At 43.6% G+C, this 19,172-nt stretch overlaps 3 protein-coding genes across 3 annotated transcripts; all 3 read left to right on the top strand.

The window, feature by feature from the left end:
• Positions 1–3,166: 3,166 nt before the first annotated feature.
• On the top strand, positions 3,167–5,477 carry LOC103990010 (plant cysteine oxidase 2-like). Its single transcript, XM_009409016.3, has 5 exons — positions 3,167–3,729; positions 4,219–4,331; positions 4,432–4,579; positions 4,658–4,864; positions 5,103–5,477. Exons 1-5 carry the CDS (start codon positions 3,498–3,500, stop codon positions 5,234–5,236), a joined length of 834 nt encoding a protein of 277 aa, XP_009407291.2. The 5' UTR covers positions 3,167–3,497; the 3' UTR covers positions 5,237–5,477.
• Positions 5,478–10,575: 5,098 nt separating this feature from the next.
• On the top strand, positions 10,576–13,143 carry LOC135614019 (putative disease resistance protein At3g14460). The gene has a single exon (XM_065111010.1). It carries the CDS (start codon positions 10,576–10,578, stop codon positions 13,141–13,143), a length of 2,568 nt encoding a protein of 855 aa, XP_064967082.1.
• Positions 13,144–15,760: 2,617 nt separating this feature from the next.
• On the top strand, positions 15,761–18,589 carry LOC135615946 (phospholipase D alpha 1-like). The gene is made up of 3 exons (XM_065115053.1): positions 15,761–15,953; positions 16,030–17,935; positions 18,029–18,589. The coding sequence occupies exons 1-3, from the start codon at positions 15,846–15,848 to the stop codon at positions 18,460–18,462; spliced, it is 2,448 nt and encodes an 815-aa protein (XP_064971125.1). The 5' UTR covers positions 15,761–15,845; the 3' UTR covers positions 18,463–18,589.
• The last annotated feature ends 583 nt before the right edge of the window (positions 18,590–19,172 follow it).

Raw genomic sequence — 19,172 nt, 5'->3', positions numbered from 1 at the left:
ATTCTGGCTTGCTAATAATGATATAGCTGCAGCATTAGCTCCAAGCTTTTTCCCTCAAAACTTTTCTTGGCAGATGCATACATCATGGTGGTATCAGATTATAATCATAACAGCTGGGTTGCTAGTAGTCCTGAGCGGATGCATCTGTCACAATGATGTAGCTGCTGTATTAACCTCAAGGCACTTACTACGATTCTACTTCCAACTTTAAATTATTGATTTCTTTGTTAGCATTGCAATTAGATAGAAAGCCAAAGGCTTCATTCTCATCAACTCTTAGACATGATCCCGATTCCGGAATCGGTAGTTTCGATTCTTAAATTTTGAGAATCTGCTTTCCGCTCTTTGATGTGCATGTCATGGTTCAGAATCTCTTCATCTGCTGCTAATTCTGAACACTCGAGATTTGACAAGCTAAACTTCACTTGTAGCAGCAACTGAGCCAAATCTCCATCAAAGATTTCCTTCTTGCTCTTACTTCTGTCATCACATTTTTTGTGATCCGTGTGGCCACTAGCTAAAGGAGGTGCAAAAGTTAGTCAGCAGGATGGTAGGCTTCAGCCATTTCCTATCAAGCTGGGAGACATATGTAATAGGGCTGAAAAAGTTTGTGAAGATTTCTAATGGAAATAGGAATGCTTCCAATGCCAAAATATCTTTGAGGAGAAATTCATCTCCATATCCCCAAAGACAAAAAAAAAATCTATATATATTTGCTTTTAACTCAAAACTAATCCTCGGAGATAGATAATTAAATAATCAATCTATTATGTCAGTCATATTTTAAAAGACGTCGAACATAGGTATTCAACTATCTAATAAAAGTTATCTCGGTAATCAAGAAATTATTTTTATTCTATCATTTCGTTAGGGTTTCCTCCTTGCCTTTAAAAGCGGACTCGGATCATCGAAATTTTGACCTTATGTGTATGATGGCTACCTAGGTGGACTCTGATGAAGCACAATAATCCTACTTCTAAGCACATACTTATTACATCAAATATTTATATTATTCTCAAAAGTCCTAAAAAAAATAAAACTATTATTGCAGTAAGATCCGAGAAAGATCAATAGATACAGTTTTTATCTCACAAGCAGATCAAACTTTCTCTCAAACTGGAACCCAAATTATCCACGTACAAACGCACTCATTTCGGTCGTGGTTTTGTGCAAAGGGACAGCCTGCTATTGTTCAGGGGGTGTTTGTTCTGTTGCTGCATCCACTGCTGATGGGCTCCATTTCGATCGATGAAAATGATTCCCTTACCATGAATGGCAGGTAGCTTGATAAGTTGCCAAGTACAAGTCATGGAACTTTACGATCCACTTGCTCGCCTTACATGCATTTGGATGATGGCATGTTCCCATCAACACCATAAAAGCTGTAAATGTTATCTGCTATATGAAAGCATAAGCGAACAAACGTTGTTACGTAGCGAAGTTTCACACTCTTACGAGCAATTCTCATTCTGTGTGTGTCGAGTGGAATGACCTGTTTTCACTGTTCGAAGTCGAAGCATCGTAGAATAAGGTTACTAATGCGAGAGGGAGAAGAAACTGCAGGCCATGCCCACAGACTCTCAAAGAGGTTTCCAACTGAGGAGTTGCAGCCTAAATAGTGCAGATCTTTGCAGGGATTTTGATCCAACAAATGCATACTAGTTAGGTGGTCAGGTCAGGTTATCCTGTTGATTATAATCGATGCACCTCCCATGATCTTATTGACTCCCTCAGTAACTCTTCTTATAAAAGCAATGAACCTCTCCAATTATAGGAGGGCATACTTCGACTCGGATCTATACTAACTTGAGCATCGAAATGATTTCGCCAAGCTTAATCCTAATGCATTTTTTACGAGTAATACTCACATCGCCTTCAACAAAGAGTCACAACCTAAATCCTTACATTTGAAGATCAAAATCAACATTAGTACTAAGAAATCACAATTATGATTTTACCATATCAAAATATATTACTCAATCAGAAGGATCCTCAAATGGAGAATGTGCACTTTGTAGATAGGTCAGCATAATGCAGAGAGCAGCCACCTCCTGTTATTGAGCCTTTTGCCTCTGGTTTAGCTTGATGTCATATTCTCCTGCTGTAGCAATACTTGGGTCATCACTCAAAACATCTATGGTAGGAAGTTGCTGCAAGTATGTGCTGTATGTTATGGTTCATTTTGTCCTGCCATACACTGCAAGAAGAAACCTTTTGTTTTGGTGCACTCATCCTTCCTTCCTCTCTCTCTCTCTCTCTCTCGATGAGTTGGTAGGATTGCAACAAACAGCCAAAGATTGACCCAATATGACTTCTCTCTATCCATTTAGCTTCAAAGGCCTAACAAGTGCATCATATTTCTGTGTGCCATAGGGTAGCTCTTAGGCCTAATGGCAGCAATGATAGATGGGGCAAAATCTAACCTGGTTGACTGATCTGGAAATGGGAATTTAGATTCCTTTCATGCCAGATTTGGTCAGAGAAGGGATAGCTTTAGCTGCATCAAGCACAAATATTTTATGGATGCATCACTGCCTTACATTAAGGTGTCAAATCTCTAAGACAAACACGAAATATTGGTGACTTTTTGAGTCTATTTGGATCATTTGTTTTCTAGTTCAGTCGATGAATGAGGCCTATCTTGGAAGTCCAACTGGAACAAGTCATCCATGGTAGTAGCTTTGAGATGAACTGGCAGACAAGGGTGGTGGAATCTATTTCTTTTTCGTACATTCCCATAAACCTGTTAATCTGATTTGTGACTCTAATAATTTGGTGTGGATATACAACATTTTTTATAGTACATTTGATTTTGAATTCTATGTTTCATTCAACAATTTGACTCGGTGGACCAAAAAAGTAATCGATCCATCATATCGACAAAATCATTCAAATATTTCAGCGGCAGTATTTCTTTGAAATCTATGACCAGCAGATTGATCATATTTGCTAGCATTAAAATGGTCATATACTGTTCATCTTTTGCAAGCCATTGTTCCTTCTTTCGAGTGCTTGCCAAGAATGCTAACAAAAACTTTTTGGTTGGAGGTAAAGGGATGTCAACTTCTACACTGCCGTCTAATCACCAAAATCAAGATTGCGGCACTAAAACAATCGAGAAAGGGAATAGCAATCCAAATAGCTGTTTGGAGTAGCCCACAGGAAACTGGAGAATCTCCCTTGTTGTCGAGGTCCCTGGATACCTCACCCAGAAAATAATAGCATGCAAGAAAAGCTCTTCTTACCTTCTTCTTCTTCGTCTGATACCACCAAGCCATTCTTGGATCTCCATCACCTTCTTCCTCCTGTGGAAGAGCCACCAAGAAGGAGCACAGAGAACACAAAGATTTCTCCTCTGAGTTCTGCATAGAAATTAGAACACATACCCTGCAGCTGTGTCTTGCTCTGTTTCTTAGTCCTCTGGATGCGCCAAGATCACATCTTTTTCCCATTCCTCGAGTTGTTGGAATCCCTACTCTCGTAAAGTTCCAATCTTTATGAGGATTGACGGCGAACTGGCGAAGCAGAAGGGGAGCGGCGAAGTGGCCAAGGAGAAGAACAGTTGCTGTTCCAGGAAGAAGAGCAAGAGGCAGCAGAAGAAGGCCCTGGCGGAGCCGATGCCGACGGTCGTGCAGAGGCTGTGGGAGACGTGCAAGGAGGTCTTCGCCGACAGCGGGCCGGGGGTTGTCCCCTTGCCGGGCGACGTAGGGCACCTCCGGTCCTTTCTCGGTACCACCGCCCCACCAAGCTTCGGTTGTCTTGCGTGAGATTTGTGTTCTGACCGAGTTCAAGAGGATTTCCTGCATGGGATTTTTGTTCTGATGCTAATCTGTGCGATTCCCATGAATCTTAGTTTTGTTTGGGGAAAAAGATCACTTCTTTTGCTTTCCTGAACCTTCAGATATGTGCTGTTTGAGTTCTTGAGCCATCAGCTTTCTTGTAATGGTCAAAGTAGATAGCTCAGGCCATGGCAAGGTGAAGCGCCAGGCATCTTAGATTCCTCATGTCCATGATTCATGGAACTTTGAGAGTAAAGATGCTTGTCAGCTCGAGACGTTTTAGATTGCCAAGCATATCCTTCTTCTTCTTCTTCTCCTCTGTGGCAATGTGGAATTCAATCTAAAATGCTGTCATGGCTGTTCTTGCAGCATCTTCTGAGGTAGCATATATTAGCAGGGTCACACCTCTTGCTGAGCTTGTTGTCTTCTTCTCATGCAGATGGCATGAAACCGGCTGATGTTGGCCTGCATCCAAACCTGCCATTTTTCCAGGACTTCAAGGGAACTCCTCCGGTGACATATCTGCACCTTCATCAGTGCCCCAAGTTTTCGGTATCCCGACAACAAGAACAACTTCAAATCTTGCAATCAACGAATGCATCGGATTGCAGATGCAGCCTTCTGAGACCAAATGCTTGACTGCATTTTGCAGATTGGCATCTTTTGCCTCCCTCGAGCGGCTGTCATTCCACTCCACAATCACCCAGGCATGACTGTCTTCAGCAAGCTTCTCTTCGGATCGATGCACATCAGGTCCTACGACTGGGTCGATTCCAGCAAGCAAATCAGATCACCTAATGGTGAGGTTGATGTGATCATGTTCTGTGCAGCCTGATCTTGCTCTTGTCGTCGACTCATCATTCCTTCTTCCATTCCAGGAGCCTGTTTGGCGAAGCTGAACACTGATTCCGTCATGAACGCGCCTTGTGAGACCTCCATACTTTATCCTGCGGCCGGAGGTAACATGCATTGTTTCACTGCAGTGACCCCCTGCGCGGTGCTGGATGTCCTCGGACCACCTTACAATGGGCCTGAAGGCAGGGATTGCAAGTACTACACTGAAGTCTTGTGCTCGAATTTTCCTGGTATGTTCTTTATTTTTTCCTCGGAAAAACAATTATATTACTTCAAAAATCTAGAACAATTCGAATCATGCTCATCTGAGTACAAAATCGAGAACAACTTTGGAGGCTACTTAGATCTTGTATGAGTTGAAACATAGTGAAATCCTTGAAGCCATTTCTACCCAAAGAAGTATGAAATCACTTGGAAGACATGTGATCGCTTACAAGTTCTTCATGCGTTTGTTCTTTTCGATTTCAGGCAATGCAGCAGCATCGGCTGCGCCGACCGATACCGATCGGTATGCTTGGCTGGGAGAGAGGCAGGGGAAACCTGATGATTTCAAAGTTCGTGGTGAAGAATACAAGGGTCCCAAAATTGTGGGATATTATTGATATGCAATTTGAGAGATTCGCTAGAGGATGAAGATCATGTGTTTGAGATGTCAAATTGATGTGTTGACGATGCAAATCCATCACGTATGTGAACAAAAAGCTCAAGAGCAAGTATCTAGCAATGTTTTATTTAGCACATGATTTCAAGGCATAAACATGAATATAAACTTGTTTATTCACTTGCTATAAACATAAATGATAAGAGGGTAAGCAATGTATATTTCAAATGTGAATTGATATTTTGGTTTTTTTTTTTCAAATCATATTTAGCCTGAATGTTGCATTATAAATGTTCGAATGTTACCTAATTGTAGTATTAGCATTTGTAGGATGCTAATGTAGTTTTTAAAGTATCCTATGATATTATCTAAAATCATAAGATTGTCAATATGATTTAGAAAGAAATCAACATGATTTTTTTTTATAAGATAAATTATTTATTTATTTATTTATTTTCTAAAAATTATTATATGTTCATTTATATGATTATGGCCATACAAAGAAATTTCAAGATAACATTTATTTATTTATTTATTATTTTTATTTTTATTAATTTAAATAAATATAATTTTTTTATCAAAATAAAAATATAATTTAAATAAAAAAATAAAAAATATATATATAATTTTTTTGTCTATTATTTATCAAATACTCGTATCATTCTACGACAACTGCGTAAGCACTCAAATCTATTTCTCAAAATTCACATTAAAGTTGCACATGTATACCCAAACCCAATCTCAAATTCATTGCCTTGGCCTTCATGTTATGGTATTCTTAGGCAAATATTCTTCTCTTGGATGAAATTGAACCCACTCAAATCTTTTGTAGGGTGTTCAAATTGAATCAAACTAGAACTAAAATGGTCTAAAATTAGTTCGGTCCAAATCAATTCGTAAATGGTTTGGCTTCGAAAGTTATAAATAATTTAAACTAAAATTATTATTTTTCGGTTCGGTTAACCAATTCGAACATAATTGAATAGATTTTAATTCCAATAAATATTAGTTTAATTGAGTTAATTATCTTAAGCTATTGATTCAGACCAACCCAAATACTCAATTTCACAAATCATATAGGTCCACTTTCGCAAATCTTCTATGTCAACTTAATTGGATTAAGATTCATTTTATGATGATGATTACGATCACATATGTTCATATTATTTTGACTTGTGATTTGTCTATGATAATTGTTCTTTTAGTATTGAATGCAAACAAATAAAATTGAATGATGATATTTATGTACATCTCGATGTTCCTTTGATGAACGCAATTCTCGTCACTTTGTCGGAAGACAAGCAAAGGAGGGGATTCCAAATCCTATTCTCTACTCCATCGTTTTCTTGATCCAAGAAAAAGAGAAACCGATCATCCCTAGCCATATCTATCTCGGCATCCCTAATTGCCATAGTGAGCGCCGTGGTGGACGTACTTTGTGAGGACGGAGAGATCCACATATGGCGGCAATGTTAGCAACAGAGCTGCGGCGGCTGAAAACGAAGGCGGCCGCCCTCGCAGCGACGGAATCGATGCTGCGTCTGCGCCTTTCTCGCCGGTTGTCATCCCTGGTGGAACGCCTCTGCGTCATCCACCGAGTCTGTGCCTATCCCGAGAAGCAACAAGCAGCTGACAAGAAAGAGGAGGTGGAGAAGTGGCTGAAGAAGCTGCAAGAGGCAATCCTGCGTGCGGAGGACTTGCTGCACAAGCTGAAGCTTAGGCGGCTGCCACGGGAGACGAAGGCACCGGTGGTGGCGAACGCAGCGCGCGAGTTCTTGCTCCGCATCACGTCGGTGTTCCGCTTTGCTGCAGACCGCAGATTGAGAGCAACGGTGAAGGTGTTCGACGACCTTGTCATGTTGGCCGGGAAGGTGTTCTCCGAAGTAGACTCGGCGCAAGTAGTTGAGGTTCCTTTCCCTGTTAGTGCTAGCCCCAGGATATTTACCAAAGGATAATTTTGGTAACACAACAAAGACAATAAAGCGAAAAGAATAAAAGCGATAAGAACAAACAAAACACTAGAACACCAGATATACGTGGTTCGGTCAATTGACCTACATCCACAAACGAAAGAGAAACAAATTACTACTGCAAATTACTACTGCAAAAGAGGGACACTTACAAATGCCTTAGGAAGATGTTCCTAGGCCATAAAACACCTTCAGCTTACTAAACAAGAAAAAACTCAAACCGTAAGCAGGTTTTCTTGTGATGCCTCTTGTGGTGCCTATGGTACATCTGACTTCAAAGCCCAGGCCCTTATTTATAGTTCCAAGACGAGACAACAAGTCTAATTTTCCCGATGTGGGACTATGGGACTTGCCAAACTAACAAATCTCTACCTTGGCATGTCCCAACAAAACTTGTTCCACCTTCTTCAAAAAAGCCCCAACAGGCAATCACCAACAATGAATACCAACCAAGTCCAAGCACAGCTTGAACTTGTAAACCGGAAACATGCTTCGTAAACATATCAATTGGATTGTCCTTCGTATGAATTTTTTGAACAAGGACTTTCCCCTCAGCAATGGTATCCCATTTGCATCCAATAATTTTCTTACCCGAAGGTGGCTTCACAAGATCCCCAGTTCTATTTTGATGAAGAGATTCTATTTCTTCATTCATCGCAATCAACCACTTAGCGGAATTATCACAAGAAACTGCATCTGAGTAGGAAGTAGGCTCACCAACTTCACTTGTCTCTTTTGCAACAGACAAAGCATATGCAACCAAATTTGCATATCTTTGTGGTGGTCGAATATCTCTCCGTGGTCTATCCTTGGTTATAGAATATTGCTCTTCCTCTGGATCATCTGCGTCAGTAGACTCGGGACCACCTACTGACATTCTTTTAGTAGAAGAGTTCGACTTAAAAGAATATAAACTACCAATCTCAAGCTCCACCTGCTTCTGCGCACTATCATTTGTACAACTAGTAGATTCTTCTTTAGAAGATAGCATAGATAATTCATCAAAAGTAACATCTCTACTGATTACAAATTTTGGGGATTTGGGATCAGGACACCATAATCTGTATCCTTTCACCCCAGAAGCATACCCAAGGAAAATACACTTTTTAGCCCGAGGCTCTAATTTTCCTTCATTTACATGCATGTATGCTGGACACCCAAAAATTTTAAAATCAGAGTAATCAGCAGGAATACCTGACCAAACATCCTCTGGAGTTTTAAAATCAAGTGCTGCAGAAGGAGCGCGGTTGACAACGTAACAGGCCATATTAATCGCCTCTGCCCAAAAGTCTTTTGTCAACCCTGCATTTGAGATCATACACCTCGCTCTCTCCAAGAGTGTTCTGTTCATACGTTCGGCCACACCATTTTGCTGAGGCGTCATCCTAACAGTGCGATGCCGAACGATTCCTTCATTTTTGCAGAATTCTTCAAAATCACCTTCACAAAATTCCATGCCATTATCTGTTCGAAGCCGCTTAATTTGTTTACATGTTTGCTTCTCAATCAAAGCCTTCCATTGTTTAAAGGTTAGAAAAACATCATTTTTATGCTTCAGAAAATAAACCCAAACTTTCCTGGAATAATCATCAATGAAAGTCAACATATACCTGGCACCACCCTTAGATTGAACTTGAGCTGGACCCCAAAGGTCTGAATGAATATAGTCAAGAGTACCTTTCGTTTTGTGAACTACCGGAGAAGTAAAGCTGACTCTTTTCTGCTTTCTAAAAATGCAGTGTTCACAAAAATCAAGTGGCTCAGTACTCTGTCCGCAAAGTAGACCTCTTTTGCTCAATATGCTCAAACATTTTTCGCTCATATGACCCAAACGCATATGCCATAATTTGGTGATGTCAGAATCAGATAATGATGATGACGAAACTGCAACCGAACCTGTGACAGTAGTTCCCTGCAGAATATACAAGCTACCAGACCTACAAGCTTTCATAACAATAAGAGCACTTCTAGAAACTTTCATAACTCCACCTTCAGCTGTGTATTTACACCCAAGGGCCTCTAGGGTGCCTAAAGAGATGAGATTCTTTTTCAAATCAGGAACATGTCTAACGTTAGTGAGCGTCCTCATAATACCATCATGCATTTTAATTCGGATTGTTCCTCTACCAACAACATCACATGTGGTATTATTGCCCATCAAAACAATTCCACCATTACAAGATTCATATGTGGAAAACAAATTCATATTGGGACACATGTGATAAGAACAACCTAAATCTAAAATACATTCATTTTTAGACCTCGTCCTGTCATCAATAGCAGAAAAAATATTTCCAACATTCTCATCAATTGCTACACTAATTTCAGCGGATTCAATAGTTTTCTCAACAAATTTTTCCTTTTGCTTTAATTTATTTTTCAATTTAAAGCAATCAGATTTAATGTGCCCCATTTTATGACAATATCTGCATTCCAAATTTCTATGTCTGGATTTAGATCTAGATTTAGATCTACTACTATCAAATTCTCTTTTATCCATTCTCCCCCTAACAACCAGACCCTCAGCCTGATTCTCTCTACTTTCCCCAGTGATATTCCTGTCTATCTACTCCTTAGATTTCAGTGCAGATTTAATTTCTTGATATAAAACTATTTCTTTTCCATAAATCAAAGTATCACGGAAATGCTTAAAAGATTAGGGAAGAGAACACAAGAGTAACAAAGCCTTATCCTCATCATCAATTTTTGCATCTATATTCTCCAAATCCATAACCAAAGAATCAAACTTATTAAGATATGAGAGTATAGATGTACCTTCAAGTAGAGACGATTCTCCACTGTCCTCTTCATGTACAAAGCTTTAAGCTTGTCCCACATGCTCTTAGCCGTAGTCTACATAGCTACCTCCCGTAAAACCTCATCAGAGAGATTTAGAATGATGCTGGATCGGGCCTTAGATATTGTCATTGTTGCCAAAAGATCCCAAAACCAGGCTCCGATACCAGTTTGTTAAAGCTAGTCCCAGGATATTTACCAAAGGATAATTTTGGCAACACAACAAAGACAATAAAGCGGAAAGAATAAAAGCGACAAGAACAAACAAAACACCAGAATACCAGATATACGTGGTTCGGTCAATTGACCTACATCCACAGACGAAAGAGAAGCAAATTACTACTGCAAAAGTGGGACACTTACAAATGCCTTAGGAAGATGTTCCTAGGCCATAAAATACCTCCAGCTTACTAAACAAGAAAAAACCCAAACCGTAAGCAGGTTTTCTTGTGGTGCCTCTTGTGCTGCCTGTGGTACCTCTTGTGGTGCCTGTGGTACATCTGACTTCAAAGCCCAGACTCTTATTTATAGTTCTAAGACGAGACAACAAGTCTAATTTTCCCGATGTAGGACTATGGGACTTGCCAAACTAACATTCCCAATGCCTGCAAACTTTCGCGGAAGAAAGGATGATAAAACAAAGATTAATGAACTGCTCGATCATCATGGTGGACCTTTGGTTGCCATCCTGATCGTTGCCATAGCGGGGTCGGGCAAGTCGACCTTGGCCCGAGTCATTTACGACGGTCAGAGGGAAAATTTCGAGGCTGCAATGCTAGTAGACCGATACTACTCTTGTGAAGCAGCAACGAATGGTTGGAATCGTTTTCGCTATCTGCCAGTTACGGAGCTCAAGATCGCAACAAGTCTCATAGTAGGAGAAGAGGTAGCACCTCCGATCACGGATAGGGTCGATGATGGGGAACCATTTCTGTTCGATTCGGCAGTGCATCGAATTCGGGAATCACTAATTGGAATGAGATTTTTGATTGTTCTACTTGACATCAACAACATAGCTCGTCCGGATTTGTGGCAACGGCTGATGCAGGCCTTACAGGAGGCGTGCCTGTATGGAGGAAGCACGGTGATCATAACCACAACCAACACTGCACTTCAATCGACCATGCTCATCGAACATCATTCCTTCAGTTTGGGTGGCTTGTCACGCTTAGATGGTTGGCTTCTGTTCCAAGAACATGCATATTTTATGCTGCCAGATTATCTGGAGCACCGTTCCTGGGTCGGCGACGTATGCCGTGGGCATCCGTTGTCATTGATCATCCTAGCTATGAAGATTCGCTGCACCGCAACGCAAAGTATTTGGTACACTTCATCCACTCCACCTAGTGGAGATATTCCTAGACTTTGTTCCGACATAAAGCAGGTGTATGAAAGATTGATCCACGGTGGCGCACGTAGTCCGCTATCGCCGGACATACTCCGTGATTGCTTCACATTCCTGTCGCTGTTCCCGGAAGATTACCGTTTTCGTAGGGAGGAGATGGTCGACCTGTGGGCTGCGGAGAACTCGATATCATTGGATGAAGCCGATACCTACGTCAAAGCTTTCGTGCAGGAAGGCGCCTTCGTCCTCTGCGAGCCGCAGGATGAACATGACGGTGAAAGCACGCCTCGCAGGGTGGCATACAAAATGCCAGACCTTCTCCCCTACTTTGCACAGCATGTCGGTTCCAGCAGTGTCCACTCTACGCTGACGCCTGAATTCTTTGGTTCGACGCTTTTTAAAACGAAAGGCTTCCCTTCGATCTGCCAGCACTTGTCATGCGTTTGTGATCCGAGGTCACCAGAGTTTCCGATGGACGTGCTCCTTAAAGGCTCCCCATGGCTGCTGCGCACACTGCTGCTACTAACTGCATCATCAAATGAGAAGCGCGAGGTGACGGACGATGCTGAAGGTATCGAGTTCGCAACTTTCACACTCATCCGAGTGTTGCATGTACGTGGAATCACATTCGGAAAATTGTTTCGTGGGGTTGGAGCGCATTGCAATCTGGTTTACCTCAACGTTTCACACAGCGACACCGAAACACTCCCTGAATGGAACGGTGACCTTCCCGAACTGAGGATCTTGAAGCTCTCTCACTGCCAGAAGCTCCGCAGACTTCCCAAATCGATCACCCGGCTTCGGTACTTGGAGAAGTTGGACCTTGAAGCTTGTTCCTTGCTTGCAGGAAGTTCGCTGGAATGGGTCGGCAAACTTTTCCGACTGGAGCACCTCAACCTTTCACAAATCGACTTGAAGTCACTTCCTGGATCCGTAGGCAAGCTTTGGACGTTGAAGGCCTTGGTACTGGCGGACTGTCAGAGAATTCGGACGCTTCCCGGATCAATCAGAAAGCTCCTGTGCTTGGAGAAGCTGGACCTTGAAGGGTGCCATTTCCTGGAGGAGTTGCCTGACAACCTGGACAGCGTGATGAAGAGTCTCAAGCTTTTGAACCTACTCCGCTGTCCCTCCTTGACTCGCATGCCTCTCGGTATCGGACGAATGTCAAGCCTCAAGAGTTTGCCGAGATTCGTGGCGAGTGATGAGCTCGGGCGAAGCATCACGGAGCTCCAGCCGCTCTCTGATCTTGAAGGTGAGCTTTGGTTGGATAAGCTCAACAAGTTGGTGGATCCGGAAGTGGCAAGACAAGTAAAGCTAGAGGAAAAAGAGAAACTTGAGGCATTGACGCTCCGTTGGGAACGCTTCGATTCAGAAGAACATCCAGATGAAATGCAGCAGCAGCCGCAGGAGAATGTGCTCGAAGCCCTTCGACCGAACGCAAGCTTGAGGTCACTGAAGTTGATCCTGTACACGGGTAAACAGTTACCTTCTTGGATGACTAACGAACTGAATTATCGTACATCACTCCTGGATATCAGATTATTCAACCTGAAAAGATGTGGTCTGCCCCCACTTGGGCAATTACCACTTCTCAAGGTAGTCAAGATCAGTGGTATGGATGCGGTGGCCGAGCTGGACGACTCCTTCTATGGCGAGACCGGCACATTTCCCTCGCTGGAGAGTCTCACTCTGTCTCAAATGTCAAACTTGACGGGATGGTTGATGCCTATGGAAGACAGACATGGTTTGTTCCCTCGTCTTGCTCGCTTGACAATTTATACAGTGCCCCAAACTTGAGCCGCCCAGCTATTCTATCCCATCCATTACGACATTGACAATGTGGATGAACAACGAGAAGCTCTACAGCTCAGCAGATCTCAGAAACATGGCTAGGAATGTGACGAAGCTCTCGGTTTCCTTGTGTCAAGATCTTGGGGCATCCTCGACGACGTGCCAGGGATTCTGGGGCTTGACCTCCCTGGAGGAACTACAGATCTCCGCATGCCAGAATTTGACATGTTTGCCGGAGGAGATGAAGCAGCTCAGTTCCCTTCGAAGCCTACAGATCATTGGCTGCAGCAACATGAAGAGTCTGCCAGAGTGGTTGGAACATCTACCTTCCCTCCGTTCCAGAGAGCTACCGTCTCGTTCAGAAATAATCATCAAAGGCTGCCCTTTGCTGCAACGACGATGAACTAATCAGGCTGTTGCTGCTGGTGCTGTTGATTCCACGAAACCAACCTTCAAGATTCTTAAGATTGTGGAAAGCTACCCTTATTAGTAGTCATTTGATTGTTATTTTATTTTTTTTTCTCAATGCATCGTTTAGGTGCATTAGGGAAGTGTATGTTATTTTTATTTAAATAGGACCTTGATAAGATCCTTCAAATGTCTCTTCAAATTTATTTTCTTGTGTAGATTACCTGTGGAATAAACCACTCTTTCTCTCTCTCTCTCTCTCTCTCTCTCTCTCTCCCTGCATTGACCTTTTTACAATCAACGGTCAAAATCAAATCGCCGACGAAGAGATGGATTGCACCGCCAACACCGATGTAGGCTTCTCAAGATACAAAAGTTTGTGATCGGCCATGTGTCATGATTCAGTTTGACAGGATGATTGGCACAATCTAATATGGGATATGATTGGATCACTCGACACACGTAAACTGCAGATCACACCAATACAAACCTTGGAGAAAGGCATTCCTCCTGCGATTAGAGGATGCCTGATCGTCATGCCACGATAAAGGAATCCCCTTTGACTCTCCTTTCATGATGCACTATAAGAATGACTCCCCACGGTGATCAACACATACGACTCTTGCAAGTAGTCCCCTCACTGCCTTCTCACCTAGGGTTCTTGGAGTTGTAGTGCTTACAAGACTTCAAATTAGCTTAGACAAACATCTAAGTAGTATCGTCGAAAACCTTCAACATTTGTTTTGTTTTACAGAAATAGCCACACGGTGGAGGGAGGGCCACCAACCTTCAATCTCATACTCTAACCAGCTTAGTTCCATCGATTATGCTTATGATATCAACGAACTCCATAAGACAAGTCGAATCACCTCCATTGTAGACAAACAATCGCATGAAAACAATCTTCATCAAAACCATATGATCAGTAAAACTTGAACTTGGAAGCTTTTACACTACCTTTTTTTTTTTATCTTTTATCTCGATTTGATATTTGCATACATGATTCTTGCCCTTTCTGTGATTTTGCTGTTGAATCCATCCATCCATCCATCCATCATGGTTGCTTTCAATGTCCCTTCTCTATTTCTTTATGGCATCTCTTTGAAGCCAAATTTGAGGTGAACTTTTCCTTGTGTGTGGATTGGGTGAGTCGTAAATGGATTGATGAGGATGGTTTAGATAGATGCTTTGATTATTGGCCTTTGGTATATTTGATGTGTAAGAAATGATATGATTTTTAATTAAGTTATCTCCTTTCTTTGTAAGATTTTACATAGAACAATAGCAGCAATCCTCCCTAATGACGAGGTCAAATTACTTGATTGCATCATGCATAAAAAAATTTCATATTATATTTCTTGAACCTGCCCTCAGGTGGGGTGGTTAAGTTGAATTGTGATGACTCTATTAAAGAGTTAATGCGAGAGAAATATTGGTTTTGTTATTAGAAGTGATACTGGTGACCCATTCTTAGTTGGGTGCAAGTATACGAAGGCATGTGTTTGATGCTAGGGGCAATTTTTATAGAAGCAATAATAGCTTTCTTTTTTAGTAATAAAAAATAAAAACTAAAAGCCAAAAAATTACCATATGAGAATTAATTATAATGTGTAAGTATAGATCAAGCTCATCAAACATATCCTATGTATAATGGAGTCTCACATTATGATAAATTTTCTTTTTAAAAAAATAAAAATAACTAGGAAGAAATATCAATTACACTAAAGAATGCACAAGTACAATAATCAATAGAATAGGATGTCAAGACCAATATATTAACTTTCTTTAACATCAGACCAACGGTTGGGGATATCATGAAGATGCTTTTGTGACCGTATGATGTGGTGGGCGACAGTTGATGATGGCGACAAATGGCAAACAATTAGAGTGGCAGCACCATAGGAAGAACCTGTGCTATGAGAATTGGGTGATGAGCGATAGCAGTCTTCTGCTCTTCAAACTCCGCCATGCATATCCACCAGTGTAAAGCGTCCGTCTGACCTGCAGTTGGAGGATTCGTGTGTCTGCCAATGTTGCCACCACTTCATCCATGGCTTCGCTAGAAGAGATGCATCCTCATCATCGATGTTGACATGTAAGTATCTACTCCAAAAGCATGAACGCTTTTTGGTTGCACGGTAATCTTTGTCATGTTTTATGTGTTCTCCGTTGTTACGAGATAGATATATAGATAGATAGAGATATATAGACAGATAGAGAGAGAGAGAGAGAGAGAGAGAGAGATTCTCCGCTCACGTTGTCGTTCTTTCTTTCTGAGTCTGTCAACAAGCAAGCAAGCGATGTCGCAGTTTTTGCTGCATGGAGTTCTGCATGCTACGATTTTTGAGGCGACGTCGGTATCCGACCGTTGCAGAATCACCCGCCATGCTCCCAAGTTCGTCCGCGAGGTGCCTGAGCTAACTGAATCCTTCTTCCCTTCCCTTCCTTTTGCTTCCTTTCATGTTGGATTGACGCTGCATGCAGCTCGTCGAGGCCGTCGAAAAGACGGTGAGTTTCGGAAAGGGGTGGAGCAGGTTCTACGCGACGATCGACATCGAGATGGCCCGACTTGGTCGGACGAGGGTGATCTCGGGGCACCACGGGAATCCCCGCTGGAACGAGTCCTTCCACATCTACTGCGCCCACACGGCCGCCAACGTGGTCTTCACCGTCAAGCTCGAGGAGCCGATCGGAGCCAGAGTGGTCGGAAGGGCGTCTTTGTCCACCGAGGAGCTCCTCGGCTGTGCAGAGGTCGACCGGTGGCTCGAGATTCTCGACGAGGACCGCCGTCCTCTCCGTGGCAGACCTGCGATCCATGTCAGTCTCCGCTTCGTCGCGGCCGACATGGATCCCAACTGGGGAAGGGGCGTGCTAAGTATCCGCTACCCGGGCGTCCCCCACACGTTCTTCTCTCAGAGGCCGGGCTGCAGAGTGACGCTGTACCAGGACACGCACTCCTCCGACGGCTTCTTTCCCAGGATTCCGCTCGCGGATGGCAAGCAGTTCGAGGCCCACCGATGCTGGGAGGACATCTTCGACGCCATTCAGGACGCCCAGCACCTGATCTACATCACGGGGTGGTCTGTGTACACCGAGATCACGTTGGTGAGAGACCCCCGGCGGCCGAAGCCCGAAGGCAACGTCACTCTCGGAGAGCTGCTCAAGAGGAAGGCGAGCCAAGGCGTTCGGGTGCTCATACTCATCTGGCACGACAGGACGGCGTTGGGACTCGGATCGGTGCACTACGGGGGCATCATGGACACCCACTGCGAGGACACCTTCCGTTTCTTCGAAGGCAGCGATGTGCACTGTGTCTTGTCCGGCCGGGATCCCGATCTGGGCGACAGCCTCGTTGAGGACGTGAAGGTCCTCTACATGTTCACCCATCATCAGAAGACCGTCATCGTCGACCACGCGATGCCTAACGGGAACTCCACGTTGCGGCAGATCGTCAGCTTCGTCGGCGGCATCGACCTCTGCGACGGGAGGTACGACATGCAGTTCCACTCTCTGTTCAGGACGTTGGCCGCGGAGCACCGCAACGACTTCCATCAGCCCAACTTCGACGACGCGTCCTTGGAGCGAGGCGGCCCGCGGGAGCCGTGGCACGACTCCCACACCCGGATCGAAGGCCCCGCCGCCTGGGACGTGCTGTTCAACTTCGAGCAGAGGTGGAGGAAACAGGGAGGCAAGGATATTCTCCTGCGGCTCACCGATCTGTCCGACATCATCATCCCCCCGTCTTCCGTCATGTTCCCCGAGCACAGAGACACGTGGACTGTTCAGCTGTTCCGGTCCATCGACGCCAGCGCCGCCTTCGGCTTCCCCGAGTCCCCGGAGGATGCCGCCGCGGTCGGGCTCGTCAGCGGGAAGGACAACGTCATCGACCGCAGCGTTCAGGACGCGTACATCCACGCCATTCGTAGGGCCAAGAACTTCATCTACATCGAGAACCAGTACTTGATCGGGAGCTCCTTCGGGTGGAAGGCCGACGACATCGAGCCCAAGGACATCGGCGCGCTGCATCTGATCCCCAAGGAGCTGTCGCTGAAGATCGCTAGCAAGATCGAAGCCGGGGAGCGCTTCGCCGTCTATGTGGTCATGCCCATGTGGCCGGAGGGCGCGCCGGAGCTGGGGCAAGGCCAAGCCATCTTGGACTGGCAGCGGAGGACGATGGAGATGATGTACACCGACGTCGCGCAAGCGCTCCGAGCCAAGGGAGTGGAAGCCAACCCCGAGGAGTACCTCAACTTCTTCTGCTTGGGAAACAGGGAGGTGAAGAGGAGCGGGGAATACGAGCCTCGGGAGCATCCGAAACCGGACACCAACTACATGAGATCTCAGGAGGCGAGGCGATTCATGATCTACGTTCACAGCAAGCTGATGATAGGTGAAACCGCGGTAGCAGCGATTCACTCGCGACGAGTCTGATTTCTCCACATCCTCCTAATCTACGTTGCTCGTCTCCGATGCTGTGTTTCAGTTGACGACGAGTACATCATATGCGGGTCGGCCAACATCAACCAGCGGTCGATGGACGGAGGAAGGGACTCCGAGATCGTCATGGGGGCGTACCAGCCGTACCATCTGTCGACGACGGAGCCGGCGAGGGGGCAGATCCATGGCTTCCGTATGGCGCTCTGGTACGAGCACCTCGGCGTGCTCGACGACGACTTCCTCCACCCGGAGAGCCTGCATTGCGTGCAGAAGGTGAACAATATCGCCGAGCTGTACTGGGACCTCTTCACCGGCGAGCGGCAGGACGGTGACCTCCCCGGCCATCTTCTTCCCTATCCCATCGGCGTCACATACGACGGCAGCATCACGCAGCTGCCGGGCTTCGAGTTCTTTCCCGACACGCGGGGCCGTGTTCTGGGAACCAAGTCGGCCTACATCCTGCCGGTTCTCACCACCTAAGTAGTATGTGTCAAGATTATTGGATAAGAGATTGTTATGCCAATTAATGTTGTGGGCTTGTGATGACAAACTACCAGAATAATGTTTTGACTTGTGAGAAAATAAATAAAAGCTTGCGATTGTGTGATGGAAATTATTTTTTTTAACACAAAGAATGGTGGATTTTTTTATGAGCCACAGCGGATTTTATTTATGATAAAAGATTTAAATAAAGAATTTTTTTTTATCATAAAGATAGAAATAGAAAAATAAAAAATTAGATAAATAACTGAACAAATGATGAGATCAATACACACTCAGAGGATGAGTACATCCTCATCCCAAGATGAGGATGAATACCTCGTACTCTAAACGTATATGTTTAGACAGACGATAAGATTTGAAACATTAGCTTTACACCACTCTCACACAGGTTTTTGAAAGAGCTTGTTGATCCATTTTTCATTGATATATTATAATGTTATGATCTCTATATATAAATATAAGAATAAAATATATTACAATCATATAAAATCAAATATATATTATTTTAAAGAAAGATAATAATCTTGATTTAATTTTAAAAATAATCCTTTCTATTTATTATATTTTTTATATATAAATTTTCATCCATTTAGAGATAAATATTGAATGATTTGATTTTTTTTTTATTTTTTGCGAGTATATATTTTCATGTTACAACTTATTACCATAAGTATAATATCCTTAAA

The sequence above is a fragment of the Musa acuminata genome, chromosome BXJ2-6 (assembly GCF_036884655.1).
Source record: "Musa acuminata AAA Group cultivar baxijiao chromosome BXJ2-6, Cavendish_Baxijiao_AAA, whole genome shotgun sequence".
Lineage (NCBI taxonomy): Eukaryota > Viridiplantae > Streptophyta > Magnoliopsida > Zingiberales > Musaceae > Musa > Musa acuminata.
The sequence above is the reverse complement of the archived record's forward strand: the minus strand, read 5'-3'. Positions and strand labels throughout refer to the sequence as shown.